General features: G+C 49.8%; 1 protein-coding gene across 1 annotated transcript; it reads left to right on the top strand.

Annotated features, from left to right (window-relative positions):
* Positions 1-183: 183 nt before the first annotated feature.
* ZNF142 (zinc finger protein 142) lies at positions 184-15,409 on the top strand. Its single transcript, XM_090283878.1, has 10 exons — positions 184-244; positions 472-866; positions 1,407-1,720; positions 3,813-4,412; positions 5,423-5,581; positions 6,496-7,325; positions 9,078-9,250; positions 10,010-12,926; positions 13,551-13,656; positions 14,582-15,409. Exons 3-10 carry the CDS (start codon positions 1,441-1,443, stop codon positions 15,049-15,051), a joined length of 5,535 nt encoding a protein of 1,844 aa, XP_090140004.1. The 5' UTR covers positions 184-244; positions 472-866; positions 1,407-1,440; the 3' UTR covers positions 15,052-15,409.
* The last annotated feature ends 362 nt before the right edge of the window (positions 15,410-15,771 follow it).

Here is a 15,771-nt window from a genome sequence, read left to right as displayed (position 1 = left end):
CAAAAAGGCCCTGCCACTCTGCTCCACAACTCTCGATGGTGGGAGAGGATGGAGTAGAAGGGAATGCTAGAGAAAACCATAGAGTACTCCTCCCGCCTCCGAGAGGAAGAGAGAGTGACCTCCGTAGACCCGTTGCCCTAGAGGCCGCTGGGCCGGAGGCGGTGGCACAAAGGGTGTCCGGGCTGGTGGCTCCAGCTTCTGGTCGACCATAGAGATGCGGCTCCAGCCGGCCCTGGGCCGGGAGGTGAGGGAGCTGCAGCGGGACGGGAGGCAGTAGGGAGTACGGGCGGAGGCAAAAGTTTCTCGCACTCTAGGATGGGGGTGGGCCTGGGAGGTGGGAACCCCCGACGAGCGGGACTCCGGCGCATCACATACCGCCCGAGTGCCTCAGTCGCGTCACTGGTCTGGACCCCGCCCGCTTTCCCGCTGCCTCTCTTGAGGACCATAATCATGATGATTCTCCATCCCAAGCCTTGCAGGTTACAAATTGGCTTTCCTGTTCTCTGGCTCTTGTGATTCCCGCTCCCGCCCAACGATGTACACACTGCCATCGCTTCCACTCCCCAGATAAGAAAGCTGAGCACCCAGAGAAGCGAGGTTACTGTCCAAATCCACGCGGTGAGTCAGAGCCCACAGACAGGTGGAAACCGGGTGCCTTAGTACCCAGGCCAGGTTTCATTCATTCCCCAGGCCTTCTCTCTGCCTTAATCTGTCGGAAAAGGGTATGTGTGCAGGTTCTTAAAGGATGGTTAGGAATTGGTTAGCCGGACAAGAAAGATGGAGAAGGGGAAAAGGCCCAGCGAGCCCAGAGACAGAGGCAGACGGACACACGCATGTGTGAGAGTATGGAAGCAAAATAGAATGTGGTAAGCCTGGAGAATGGCAAATCATTGTATGACTGACTTAGAGATCTGTTGTGGGGAGAGGTGGAAGAAGAGTCTGGAGAGGTCAGCAGGGGCCAGACTATGAAGGAAAGTCCTTATGCCCCTGCTAAGGAATAGTGAGATTGTAAAGTGTAAAAATTGGAAGGTACCTCTGAGATCCCTTGGCCACATCGAATTTTATTGCAGATAAGAAAACAGACCCAGATTAATGATTTGGCCAAAGTCAATTAGCTCCAGAAAAGTAAAAAATAAATTAACAACAACAACAACCACCTGTAGTCCTTAATATATTGGCCAAAATTTGTTGGCTCTCTCCTAGTATTGGCCCCTATTATAATTTTTATATTTTTTGTTCTGGACATTGTCATAAAAAGATAACATCGAGGTTAACCAGTTGTGGCGTGCTGCCATGCTAGGAAATGCCTAAGTGGGCAGGCACTAGGCTGTGCACCACACCAATTGGGAAGAAAGTGAGAGATCTAACTACATTTTGTTTGTTTTCTCTCCTGCTTGGTTTATCAGCACTTAAAAGACCACAGCACACAAGTTGGTGGTGATGACGGACCCGATGTTGGACTCACAGCCAACCAACAACACTGAGGAGATGGATGGACTGTGCCCTGAGCTATTGCTGATCCCCCCACCTCTCTCTGACCCTGGAATCCTGGAGCCTGTCCAGAACCCCTGTCCATCTGGGAACCCCACACTTTTGTCTGCTGACCCAGGCTGCCTGCTGGTAGAGGCCACAGCAACTGAAGAGGACGCAGGAAACATGGAGATCATTGTAGAAGCAGTAGCTGGAAACCTACCCCCAGGTGCTCCTGGAGAGACACCAGGTATGAACAGTTACTAGCAGGCCAGTGGGACAAACAGCCGTGAAGTTTTGTCTGCTATTTTTTTATCCTTATGTATGAGTAGGAAGAGAACACAAAGTGGCATCCTATTTTTATACTGAGAGATGTTGTAATTTGATTTGCAGCTGGTAAATGCTGAATGAAGGCTGGTGAGGTAGTGCACAACCTTGTACCAAGCTCATGGCAGTCTTTCCCTGCAAGAGCACCCATGTCTGCTAGGCAGTAATCCAGCAGGGAAGACCTTTCTGACACCTCTGCTCAATCCTTACTCCAATAGTCCTTGGGGATCCTTTCCCCTGTACTGACTGTCCCACCCGGGAAATGCAGCCAGGGATCAGGCAAAAGGTCCAGCCTCTTTCCACCACCCCAGGCTTGGCAGGGCTTCCCAGAGGTAACCTGGTATTTCCCTGCCCTGATTTCTTGTGTATAACAGACTTAACTCATCCAAGGTATGTGGTTAATAGTGAGAGTTGAGCATGTGCACTTATGCGGGAAGAAAGATTCTCCCCTTTATTCTTCCCACATTTACAACTTTTTATTTTAAGTAACTTCCCTGTTTTTTAACTGCCATCCTCCAGCTACAGTTGTCACAACTTCCCTTGGTGGTGTACAAAGAATACTTGGAAAGATTAGTTTATTTGATCACGTAGTATTTCTAAACTTCTATGTGGTGAAAGAAATAATAAGTAAAAAATAAAGCCAGGAAAAACATTTACAACATATAAGAAAAAGTTAATGTCTTTAAAACTCAAAGAGCTCTATAATAAGAAAAAGAAAGGGATTTTTTTTTTTTAAGGGGGAAAAATATCTATGTGAAATTTACTAAAGAAATAAACTTAGTCAATAACCATAAAGATGCTTAATCTCACTACATACAGATAAATTCTGGTTAAAAATAACTATGAGATGCCATTTTTGTTTCTTAACTTTGGCAAAGTTAAACATTTTTTATAATACCTAGTGTTGGTGAGGCTTTGGGGAAACAGACATTATTTTATAGCTTATGGAGAGTATAAATTAGCATCTTTCCCATAGAAAGACACACACATGCACGAAGATACAGGGGTAAGGATGTGTAGGCTAGTTTTATTTGTAATAGTTGGAAACATCCCAAATGTCCATCAGTAAGGGCAAAATATCCTTTTTGTTTATCCATGCTCTGAAGTACTATGAACTGGACAAAATATGTGGTAGATTTAAACGTACTCATAGATAAAAAAATATCCTTGCTGTATAGCAAAGGGAAAAAAATAAGCAAATTGCAGAAAAATGACCCCAAAAGGCCTAAAAGGATACAGACCAAACTGTGAGGGTGGAGTTGTTGTTGTTGTTTTTAATATATCTCTATCATTTGAATTGTTGCACTGAATTTTTATTTAAACAAAAATATAAAGAGAAAAAGGACCAACAATATATGTGAGACAAACCTGGGCATGAGTCATGGCTCCACCATTAACAAACAATGGTGGCGTTAACCTCGCAGAATCCCAAGTTCCTCTTCTCATAGACCAGTTGGAAGACCCAGAAAGTGTTTCCTAAGCCTTTCTTTACCAAGGTCCTGCCCATTGTTTAAGAAATGGCAGCAATAATTATGAACATGATTTGGCTCTTTCAAAAAGGATGTTCTTCCATTTTATGAATTACCGTGCCTATGAAAATCTCTTTACAGAATATGAAAGTAAATCCCTTTGTCGTTTATATTGTAGATATTATCCCCAGATTGTCATTTTCTTTTTTTGGAAGTTTTAAATTTTTTATTTGTGCAAAATATATTGCTTTTTCTTAATGCTTTCTGAATTTGATTAATGCATGTTCCATTCATTTAACAAACATTTATTAAGTACCTAATTTGTGCCAAGTATTGTGCTAGATACTGGGAATCCAAATGCATGTGTAAGAGACAGACTGTCCCTGCCCTCATGGGGCTTACAGTCCAGGTGCAGAACCAAACTTAAAGTTCATCTCCAGTCCATGAATATTAAAAGATTCACTTATATTTTCTGCTAGTAACTAACTCCCATGAATCTCATTCTATCTGATTGTGTGCCTTTCTCTGTTGGTCCTCTGCCTGCAGGTGTCCTGGTAAAGGTGGTGGAGGTGTACTTCTGTGAGCGCTGTGAGCAGAGCTTTGCAGAGCCCACTCTGCTGGCCCTGCACCAGTGCCCTGAGACCCTTATAGAGCCTGTGCAGGGCCTCTCTAGTCCCCCATGCTCTGTAGAGCTACCCCTCAGCAACCTCACTCTCCATGGCCCTCTGCAGAGCCATAGCCCACCCGATAGCCCCCTGCCATGCCCAGTGTGTAGACAGGAGTTTGCCCAACCCCAGGCCCTGAAGAACCACTTCAAGATTCACCGGGGCCCTCCCAACACCTTCTCCTGCCCAACGTCTGGCTGTGTGTTCTCTGCTGAAGATCGTAAGGGTCTGCAGCAACACCTGAGGCAGACCCACCGAGTGGTTCCTGTGCCCTGTTGTGTCCGGGGCTGCCCCCTGCTCTTCGGGAGTCAGCAGGGCATGGAGCTGCACCGAAAGGCCCATTACCCTTTCCACTGCAACCATTGCAGCTTCATGGGCTCCAACATCAAACTCTTCCGGCAGCATCAGCGCAGCCATGGGGCTGGGACACAGGGAGCACTGTCGGCCGTTCAGGGTCTTCCATCCCAGGAGTTGCTGCCAGGTATGAGGCCAGGGACCCAGCAGTATGCCACCTGAAAAGGCAGTTGTATCTAGTGCTATGGATATATGCCTGAATACAGGAGAATCCAGAGTAGTGGCTCCGGAGGACAGAACTACTGACTAACATGGGAAGGCATCCAGAAAGCTTGGACCAATCAGAATATATGGGATACAGAGAAAGTCATTGTCTGTGGCATTGAATGAAATTTCGCTTCAGCGACATTGTGGCCTTGAAGTTACTTAACAACTCATTCTCTTTTGATCCATTTTAGGACTTTCTGAGGGCAAAAGCTAAAATGCCCGTGGCACCTATGCCTGGTAGAATGCCTTTGACTCCCTTTTAGAGCAAGTGGGATTGCGTAAGAGAAGCTGGGGTTATTTTAAAAAGAAGCCTTCAAGGAGGGTGGTGCTTCACTGATTGTTACTCTTGGTCTCAAAAAAGGGCATGGGTTGAGCAGAGGAGCACGGGGAAATAGAGAAATCAGGCCAGGAGAAGCCAGGATTCTGATGAGAGAATTTGGCTTGCTAAGACTCATTTATGCTCTGTCCCCCAAAAGAAGACCCTTCTTTTTCTGGGAAGTAGGCATAGGTCTTTGCCTCACCAAGGCAGCTGCTTCTATTGAGGAATAGAAGGGGATAGATTTGAGGGGACAGGGTGTGTTCCTGAATTGCTGAATTGGGTTTCTCAGTAGAACGGTTCAGAGGTCAGGTTATGTTCACCTGCACTGAGCCAGCAGCCATCAGCCTTGGGGACCTGAGCCAGGGACATGCAGTCCACCCGTTCTCTGTCTCTCAGTCCCCTACCCCCAGCTCCAGTGACCTCAAAGCTCTTACCTGAAAGGGGTCTGAGGATGGAGCATTACTGATAGCTTCACTCCTGGTCTTCCTTTAAGAACCTAAGGTTCCTTTATGCTAAACAGGGAAGGGAGATTCTGTCAGCCAGCAAGAGAAGTAAAAGCATTCAGTGCTGTCACTGGCCTCTAAACTTCATCAAGTTGTATGTGTCTCCAGCTCTCATACTGCCTGCAGGAGAGGGACAGCCTTCAGAGGAAGCAGGTACACCCTTGCCCGGGCAGGAGTCCACGGAAGAGGAGGGAGAGGAGGGGAGTGGCACCCTGAAGGACCCCCAGAAAGCCCTGGAGAAAAGCCAGGGCACTCAGCAGTTGGAAGGTAATGATATGATTAGGCTTGAACTTCTCGGTGGTAGGGAGGAATAGATTGTGGAGAGCCTGACATTGAGGCTTAGGGTTTGGTCTTTTGAGCCTTGTTGAGATCCTTTCATTCTTAACAGTGCACTTTGACATGTCTAGTGGGAAAATGATAAATGGGTTAAAACTCTAGTAACACAGAGTATAGGGGTAATTAGGGTATGTTCTCTGGGGCTGTTTTTCCTCAGGCAGCAAACACTTTTGCAGGGAAGGAACAGATAATATCCATAGTATAAAGACACCAGAAGTTATTGATGATCAGCAACCTGTCTCGTCTGGCATTGAGCCCCCTAAGATTTTTTTTTCCCTGAATTCTTACTTCCCAGTTTCCAGCTCAGTAGAACAACATTTGAAACCCATTGCACAGGGAGCATGTTTCCTGTCAGGCATATAGGAAAGATCTGATTGTATTTATTACCAGCTCCCCATGACCTAGAACTCATGAGCCCATGCTTAGAAGTTGGAGTACTTTACCTTCTCTGCTCATTCCCTATGGGGTTCTTTTCCTTCCAACCAACCCTGCTGATCCTTCCACCTACCCGCATGAATATGGGCAGGAAGAACAAGAAAGCTCCATCCAGATTGTTCTTTTGAACAACTCGAGGCAGACTCAGGAATAGTGAGTGGGTGGCTAGGTAAAGTACTTCAGATAGGTCTGAGAAGTTCTTGTGATTTTCTTTCTTTAGATACTTGAACTTCTTATCTCTTCTTTGAGACTATAATATTTGAGATGCTATTGTTTGGTTTTTTGGAGAGAAAAGGGAAAGGCCACATACTGTTTGTGTCTGGGAAAATTGTGGTTTTTCCATTATCTGGCCAGCCTCTGACCTATTGAAGAGTCTCACTTTCAACCATCTCTGCCTCTCCCTCTTACAGGGGACGTGGCTCCTGGCACCGAGTCCCTCTTCAAGACCCATATGTGTCCAGAATGCAAGCGCTGCTTTAAGAAGCGGACCCATCTGGTGGAGCACCTACATCTCCACTTCCCAGACCCCAGCCTCCAGTGCCCCAACTGCCAGAAATTCTTCACCAGTAAAAGCAAGCTCAAGACCCACCTGCTGCGGGAGCTGGGCCAGAAGGCCCACCGCTGCCCACTGTGCCACTATAGTGCAGTGGAGAGGAACGCACTCAACCGCCACATGGCCAGCATGCACGAGGATATTTCCAACTTCTACTCGGACACCTATGCTTGTCCTGTCTGCCAGGAGGAATTCCGCCTCAGCCAGGCCCTTAAGGATCACCTCAAGAGCCACACAGCCGCGGCGGCGGCGGAGCCATTGCCCCTTGGCTGCTTTCAGGAGGGCTGTAGCTATGCAGCACCCGACCGCAAGGCCTTCATGAAGCACCTGAAGGAGACCCACGGGGTGCGGGCTGTGGAGTGCCGCCATCACTCGTGCCCCATGCTCTTCGCCACAGCCGAAGCCATGGAGACCCACCACAAGAGCCACTATGCCTTCCACTGCCCCCATTGCGATTTCGCCTGCTCCAACAAGCACCTGTTCCGCAAACACAAGAAGCAGGGCCACCCTGGCAGTGAGGAGCTGCGATGCACCTTCTGTCCCTTTGCCACCTTCAACCCAGTGGCCTACCAGGATCACGTGGGCAAGATGCATGCTCATGAGAAGATCCACCAGTGCCCCGAGTGCAACTTTGCCACTGCCCACAAGAGAGTGCTTATCCGCCACATGCTGCTGCATACAGGTGAGGTAGCTTCCTTCCTTACAGAAACAGAGTAGTGCTGGTGATGACAATGGCAGGCATACACACGAAGGGCTTTGCATTCATTGTCCTATATAACCTAATATTCCTAGAGAAGAATTGGGTATTTGGAATAATTAGCCTTAAACTGAGTATTACTCAGCTACAGAAGTGGTCAGGCGAGGATTTGAATCCAAGCAGTGATCCAGAGCCAGTGCTGTAACCACTGCGTTGTTGCGTTTCACCCTTAAGGCCTCGTGTAGTTGTGCCCACCCCTGGTCAGCATTGGGTGGGTCAACACCCAGCCTCTTAAAGTGCAGAGACCCAGATTAGGACAGAGACCTTCCTTTGCAATTCAGGTTTGGGGATGTACTGTGAGAGACGGGGTGAGAAAGAACTGAGCCATCCGTACACGTTATAGTTTCAGCAGCCATGACACTAAAACATGAGTCCTTTTGGTGACCTGGAAGTTGCAGACTTTTAATTGGTTACCAGCATTACTGATACTTTGAGTGACAACAAAGTCAGGCTTCCTAGTATAGCATCATCCTGTTTATGATCTCTGTGTAAGCATGGTGAATTGATAAGACATTTAAAAATCTCATCAAAGACTCTTGAGTTTAAGAGGACAGTTTTTAGGCAGCTCAGGACAAAGCCATTGTGGTTTCCACTGCTTTGGTGACAAAGTCTCATTTTTATGAGACCTTGTGTAAAACCTTATATCTCTATAGTGCTTTATAGTTTAAAGAGTTCTTTCATATATATTATTTCATTTTATCCATACTAACAATCTTGTAAGGAAGGTAGGTAAAGATGAGAAATTCTGAAGATTTCAATGGCCTATTTCAGAATCACACAGCTAGTAACAAAACCAGAGCCAGAACGCCATGTTGCTGGACCTTCACCGTAGGGCAAGGGGCTGAGTGAGTGGGCAGGGGTAACGGGGAAGGGTCCTGACGAAATACGGCTCCCAGCTTCTTAGTGCCACGTCTTGACCAACTCCAGGAACAGCTCGCCCTCGAATTCTCGCTGGGCACCACTGAGAAGTATGGGACATCTCATTTAATCTTCCTGTCAACCATGTGAGGTCAGTATTTTAGTAGCCCTTTTTTTGGAAACAAGGAAACTGAGACTTAGAGGGATTATATGACCTGCCCAAGGCCACATGGATTTGAGCCATTTAATAGCTCTATGATTTCTGTGCCTCTGCTTGTTCCTCTGTAAAATGGATCATCACAGCACCTGCCTCATAGGGCTGTTGTAAGGATTGAGCAGAGGCCTTTTTATAAAGTGCTCATACAGGTACCTGGCACAGAGTGAGCACTATATACAGGTTGGCTATTAATGTCTTTATTATTGTGTTGGACTCCAGAGTCAGAGCTCAGAACCACTGCGTTGTATTGCCTAATCTGTTGTTCTTCTCTTCCACAAAACTGGAAGGAATTGGGCTACGTGGAGCAGCTGACTGTTAGTGCCAGCAAGCTGCATAACAAATCAGGAGTAGACTTTAAAGCTAGTTTTGAAAAGCTCAGTCTTCACTTTCCTTCCATCCTCTTGGTGTCGGAGCAGAGGAGCATTGTCTGAGAGGTCTGTGAAGCAGCACTGACTCATGATGAGCACGTGAAGCTTTTGCTCCTGCCTTGTGTCAGGACAAACTTGCTGGGGAAATGGTCTGTCTGCTTACCTGATCTGTGTGTGATCTGGGTTTTCCCCCTTCTTATCCCCACTCCCACCCTCACCCCACCCCCACCCAAGGTGAGAAACCTCACAAGTGTGAGCTGTGCGACTTCACATGCCGAGATGTGAGCTACCTGTCCAAGCACATGCTGACCCACTCCAACACCAAGGACTACATGTGCACGGAGTGCGGCTACGTCACCAAGTGGAAGCACTACCTCAGTGTGCACATGCGGAAACACTTAGGGGACCTAAGGTATGAGCACACCCATGCCTCCAGCCCTATCCCAAGAACGTTATGCTAAGCGAGCCTCCTCTTAAATTCAGCTGTGGCCTAATGCACTCCTGGGCCCGGGGAGACTCCTCGTAATGCCACATTGCCTATAGCTGGCCTCTGTGCCTGTGGCCCAGTCTCCATGGTGAGAGACCTCTGGGCTCAGAGGAGGCCTAAACCCAGAGTTTAGGCCTAGACACTAAGGTGTCCCTTGAGTTCTCAGAGTCCAGTCTTGGGAAAGTAGGTAGACTGCACTGTGGCCCCACTCCTGACCACTTCCAAGGTCAGGCAACTTCCCCTCTTATCTCCTGGCACAGCTGGCTAAAGGGTTTCTCCTTAACTTTCATACCTCCGTAGGAGAATGGGAACTAGGCTCAGAAACCTGCCCTGTGGAGCTGTAGGCATTTCAGCGTCTTAGAAATCCACAGTGGGTTGCTGATTCACGTCTTCCCTTTAGGGAGCAATGTAGAGTAGGGGCTAGAACATAAGCCGGGAAACTACTGTCTCTGCCCTTCACTTTGTAACTCCAGATAAGTTATTAACTTCTATGCCTGAGTCTCCTCACTTGTAAAATGGATACCAATTTCATAGGGTGGTGGGAAAGAACATTGAATTAGATGGTGCATGTACAATACCAAGCGTAGACCCTGACCTGTAGTAAGTAGTGACTATTAGTTGTTATGATTGATTTATAGTTATGATTTTGCTCATCCTCTTCCTCGCCTCATCCCTCCTCACTAGATACCAGTGCAACCAGTGCTCCTATCGCTGCCACCGGGCTGATCAGCTGAGTAGCCACAAACTGAGACACCAGGGCAAGTCCCTGATGTGTGAGGTGTGTGCCTTTGCTTGCAAGAGGAAGTATGAGCTGCAGAAACACATGGCTTCCCAGCATCACCCCGGCAAGCCAGCCCCACTCTACCCCTGTCGCTACTGCAGTTACCAGAGCCGCCACAAGCAGGCCCTGCTGAGCCACGAGAACTGCAAACACACCCGCCTCCGAGAGTTCCGCTGTGCCCTCTGTGACTACCGCACCTTCAGCAACACTACCCTCTTCTTCCACAAGCGCAAGGCCCATGGCTATGTGCCTGGGGACCAGGTCTGGCAGCTCCGGTATGCCAGCCAGGAACCAGAGGAGGCTAGGCAATGCCTGACACCGCCACCAGACTCCGAATCCTCAGATCAGCTGTCGGTCCTGCCTGTGGGGCCGGACCACGACACTGAGACTGTCGTGGACCCCAGCTTGGACCAGACTCTGCCAGAGGCCAGTGAGGACAGTGCCAGGAGACAGGATGACAGTGAAGTTCCCCAAGGGGATGACCTGGTTGGCAGCCCCAGTCCAGCAGAAATAGATGAGGGGAGCTGCACACTGCACCTAGAGGCCCTGGGAGTAGAGCTGGCCCCTGTGGCCGAGCCACCGCTTGAGGAGATCACTGAAACAGCCCCTGTAGAATTCAGACCCCTGGATCCCTCGGGGCCCCTGAGACTGGAAGGGCCAGATGGAACTTTGACAGAGCTGTCTACCTTTGAAGGGACTTCTGGCTTGGGAGCTGAAGAAGAGCCCATTCTGGAAAAGCCAGTACCTGAACCCCCCAGAAATCCTCCTTCCTCAGAGGAACCCCCTAACAACTGGGTAGACACCTTGAAGGCAACTCCTCCCACTGAGACAGCACTCCTGCCCCAGTTACCTGAGTCAGAGTCATTACTCAAGGCCCTGAGGAGACAGGACAAAGAGCAGGCAGAGGCGCTGGTACTGGAGGGGCGAGTTCAGATGGTCGTGATACAGGGAGAGGGGCAGGCCTTCCGCTGCCCGCACTGCCCTTTTATCACCCGCCGGGAGAAGGCCCTGAGCCTGCACTCCAGGACAGGGTGCCGCGGCCACCGGGAGCCCCTGCTGTGCCCCGAATGTGGGGCTAGTTTCAAGCAGCAGCGTGGCCTTAGTACCCACCTGCTGAAGAAGTGTCCTGTTCTTCTCAAAAAGAGCAAGGGCTTGCCCAGACCGGATTCACCCGTCCCTCTGCATCCACTACCCCCTGGCCCCCAGGCCTCAGAGGCTGCAGAAGGCGGGAAGCCCGCACCTGCACCGTTAGAAGTACAGGTCATGCTCTCAAAAGATGCTCCTTCTGAGCTTTCTAGGGAACCAGAAGAAAGAGAGGAGCCTCTCGCCACACTCCCTGGCTCCACAGTACTTCCTGCGGGTAACTCCCCATCTCCAGAGACACCTGGGAAGTTCCACTTTGAACAGGGCAAGTTTCACTGCAACTCATGCATGTTCCTTTGCTCTCGGCTCTCCTCCATTTCCTCTCATGTGGCTGAAGGCTGCCGGGGGGTGCGTAGCGGGGCAGGAAAGCGAGGTGCCTCCCAGACCCAGCCTGTTGTGTCCATGCTGAGCAATGGGGACCCTGTTCCCCTAAATGGTGGGAGTACAGAGTACAGCCCTGGTGATGGGGACACAGCTGCGGTTCCAAAGCAAAAGGGGGCTCGCTTCTCCTGCCCCACATGTCCCTTTAGCTGCCAGCAGGAGCGGGCTCTGAGGACTCACCAGACCCGGGGCTGCCCCCTTGAGCAGTCTGGAGAGTTGCGCTGTGGCCTCTGTTCATTCACTGCTCCTGCTGCCGCTGCCCTGAAGCTCCATCAGAAGCGGAAGCACCCCACTGTGGCCCCAGCCCGTGGCCCCCGGCCCCCTCTTCAGTGTGGAGACTGTGGCTTCATCTGTAAACAGAGCAGGTGCCTACAGCAGCACCAGCGGCTCAAGCACGAGGGAGTGAAGCCACATCAGTGTCCTTTCTGTGACTTTTCCACCACTAGACGGTACCGTTTGGAGGCTCACCAGTCCCGACACACAGGTGTTGGCCGCATCCCCTGCAGTTCCTGTCCCCAGACGTTTGGTACTAACTCAAAACTGCGCTTGCACCAGCTGAGGGTACATGACAAAACACCCACCCACTTCTGTCAACTCTGTGACTACAGTGGCTACCTTCGCCATGACATCACTCGCCATGTCAACAGCTGCCACCAGGGCACCCCAGCCTTCGCCTGTCCCCAGTGTGAGGCCCAGTTCAGCTCCGAGACAGCACTCAAACAGCATGCTCTGCGCCGGCACCCTGAGCCTACACCCCCAGCCCTGGGCTCTCCTGCGGAGGCCACTGAGAGCCCCTTGCACTGCTCCCGCTGTGGGTTCCTATGCCCCAGCCCTGCCATCCTTCAAGGACACACCTGCAAACAGCACCCACGGCTCGAATGTGGGGCCTGCCAGCAGGCCTTTCCCAGCCGGCCAGCGCTGGATGAGCACCGCAGGCAGCAGCATTTCAGCCACCGCTGTGAGCTCTGTGACTTTGCTGCCCGGGAGCGGGCGGGCCTGGTGAAGCACTACTTGGAACAGCATGAGGAGACTTCTGCAGCAGCAGCAGCCTCAGGTGGGGATGCTGGCCAGCCCCCTCTGCACTGCCCCTTTTGTGACTTTGCGTGCCGCCATCAGCTGGTGCTGGATCACCATGTGAAAGGGCATGGGGGCACCCGGCTCTACAAGTGTACTGATTGTGCTTATAGCACCAAGAACCGGCAGAAGATCACATGGCACAGCCGCATTCATACCGGGGAAAAGCCCTACCGCTGTCACCTCTGTCCATACGCCTGTGCTGACCCCTCTCGCCTCAAGGTAGGGTCAGGGACCATGGGGGCTAAGAGTACTGGCTGTGGAGTTCAACTGCCTGGGATCGCTAATCCTTACTCTCCCAAATACTGGCTTTGTGACCTTTGGCAAGTTCCTTAATGTCCCCAAGCCTCAGATTCCTCATCTGTAAAAATGGAATAATACCTCATAAGGTTATTATAAAGATAAAATTTTGCAATACATGCTAGTCATGTGATAAGGACATGTAATGGATTTGGGATAATTTAGATGATAACAGCTAACATTTTTTGAGTGCTTGTATGCTGGGCACTGTGATTTTAATCCTTTCAAAAATATGAAACATAGTTACTTTACTGTTTCTCATTTTACAGATTATTAAGCTAAGAATTAGAGGTTAGGTAACCCAAACACACAGGTAGTGTGTGGCAGAGCTGAGACAGTTCAGACAGATCTAGGCGTAGGCCCAGTGGGTTAGGTTGGTGTCAAAGTGGCCAGACTGAGGAACCTGACTGGTAATGGTAGTATGGAAAGGATGGGAGCAGGGAACAGTGCCAGCAATGCCTCTGCCTGCTTCCCCTATGTCCTCACCCATTGAGTAGCCAGGGGTGCACATTTTCTGGGCATATTCTTTGTTCTTCCCTCCTCCAGTACCATATGCGGATCCATAAGGAAGAACGGAAGTATCTGTGCCCTGACTGTGGCTACAAGTGCAAGTGGGTCAACCAGCTCAAGTATCATATGACCAAGCACACAGGTGAGTCTGTGTGGTTTTTGACAGGCCCAAGGGGTTCCCCCATTCCCTGGCACACCCAGCCTCCCTGAGGTGGTGTATGTCCTTACTTTGATCCAGGGTGGATAGACTGAATGGCTAGAATAGCTTCCCAACCCGCTGAAGACTTGTCAGAGTCAGAAGAGAGGTGAACGGAGAGCCTGAGTATGTGTACTTTTCAAAGGTTCCCTGGGAGATTGTGGCACCAGGTCACCCACCTCTCACTGAGAACTCCCCAATTCAAAAATGAGTGACTAAGAGCAGGTCTACCTGGTTCCTGCAGACCTGATGGAACTATCATGAGTAAAGAGGAGAAAGGGGGAGGGTTCGCCTGTTTTTAACTTATGCTTTGCTTCTCCTGGTTATGGAGTCCATGAACTACAGGTTCTCAGAAAGGGGTTGATGCTGATAATGTGCCTGGGACTACTGCATATGATCTCATGTAAAGGAATTGAGCAGATGCATTTCAAGGCCATCTGTGTTTTATGAATGCCACTTCTTTCTTCTCTGCCCCCTTCCCTCTTAAGCATTTTCTTTGACTTCTTGAACTTCGCAAGGAATTATATTTAAATGCATCCCCAGCTTCCATGAGTACCCAATGACCAAAAGGAGGTTGAAATTTCCCATTTGGAAATCCTATCATGTTTGAGTATCCATTGCTGTCAGGTGGCTATTGAGCGGTCCACTTAGTTATCAGCCCTTGTTGAGCACCTATTGTATACAAGGGGCTGTGTTGGGAGAAGGGCACAGAAATGTCAAACAAGCCTGGAACATTCCAAAGATATGGTATTAGTCAGCTTGCTACTTGTGTTCTTTATGTCCCAGGATCACAGTGACTCTTATAGTCCACCAAACCCTGTTCCACCTCCTCCAGTGGTGGTTTGTTCCCTGTCTTTGCAATTTCCTGCAGGACTGAAGCCATACCAGTGTCCCGAGTGTGAGTACTGTACCAACCGGGCTGACGCACTGCGTGTGCACCAGGAGACGAGGCACCGGGAAGCGCGGGCCTTCATGTGTGAGCAGTGCGGCAAGGCCTTCAAGACACGCTTCCTTCTGCGCACACACCTCCGCAAGCACAGTGAAGCCAAGCCTTATGTGTGCAATGTGTGCCACCGTGCTTTCCGCTGGGCTGCTGGCCTGCGCCATCATGCCCTCACCCACACTGACCGCCACCCCTTCTTCTGCCGCCTCTGCAGCTACAAGGCCAAGCAGAAGTTCCAAGTGGTCAAGCATGTGCGCAGGCACCACCCTGACCAGGCTGACCCAAACCAAGGGGTGGGCAAAGACCCCACCACCCCTACAGTACACCTGCATGATGTGCAGTTGGAGAATCCCAGCCCTCCTGCTTCTTCCACTCCCCCAACTGGACCTGATGGCTGAGAGCCCACCCACCTCCCAGCAAGAAGAGGGCATGGTCCAAGGTGTCCAGAGCTAGGCTGAGAAGCTCAGAGCATAAGGAAGGGCTGGCTTTGGGGTGTCAGGGGGGCTGGAGCCCTCCTGGGACTCTGGCTGTAGGACTTTAATGTTGACAGCTACATAAAATAGAGACATGGACCACAAATTGATTTTATGTGGAGGCTGATGTCCCTAACTATGAGGTCTTGGTTTTACCAATTCCATTTTTCCTTTCCTTCTTACTGTGTCAAGTCCTATTTTCATTCAGTATCCTTACAACAGTTGTACCTAACTGCGTGTGCTGTTGTGCCTAGTTCTCTATAAAGCATGTTAAACAAAATGATTACTAGCTTACAGACTCGTCCATGTCCCTGTTTTAACATTTCCGGGCTCTTATCTTGATCTGCCCTGCCCCCTCTTAGACCTCTGCCTCTTCTTTTTCTCTTTGCCTCTTCACTTAGTGATTGATTCTCAAACAGGCCTAGGTCTGCCTTCTCTTGGTTCTTGAGCCTGTCTTGGCCCTTGTTCTGCTCTCTGTTTCTGAGCCACTGCCTATAGTGGGAGGACTGCCATCTACTATGGTCCCTCGTGGAAGCAGCTTTAATTCAATAGCAGTCCTCAGACTGGGTTAGCAGCTGCAGTCAGAGTTGTTAAAGCAGAAAGATAGTGTGAAAGGCAAATGATTGCAGGGGTGGAGGTAATTCT

This window comes from Furipterus horrens, unplaced genomic scaffold (genome assembly GCF_987537825.1).
Source record: "Furipterus horrens unplaced genomic scaffold, mFurHor1.1.pri manual_scaffold_1, whole genome shotgun sequence".
NCBI lineage: Eukaryota > Metazoa > Chordata > Mammalia > Chiroptera > Furipteridae > Furipterus > Furipterus horrens.
Note: the sequence above shows the minus strand (reverse complement) of the source record. Positions and strands in the feature narration are given on the sequence as shown.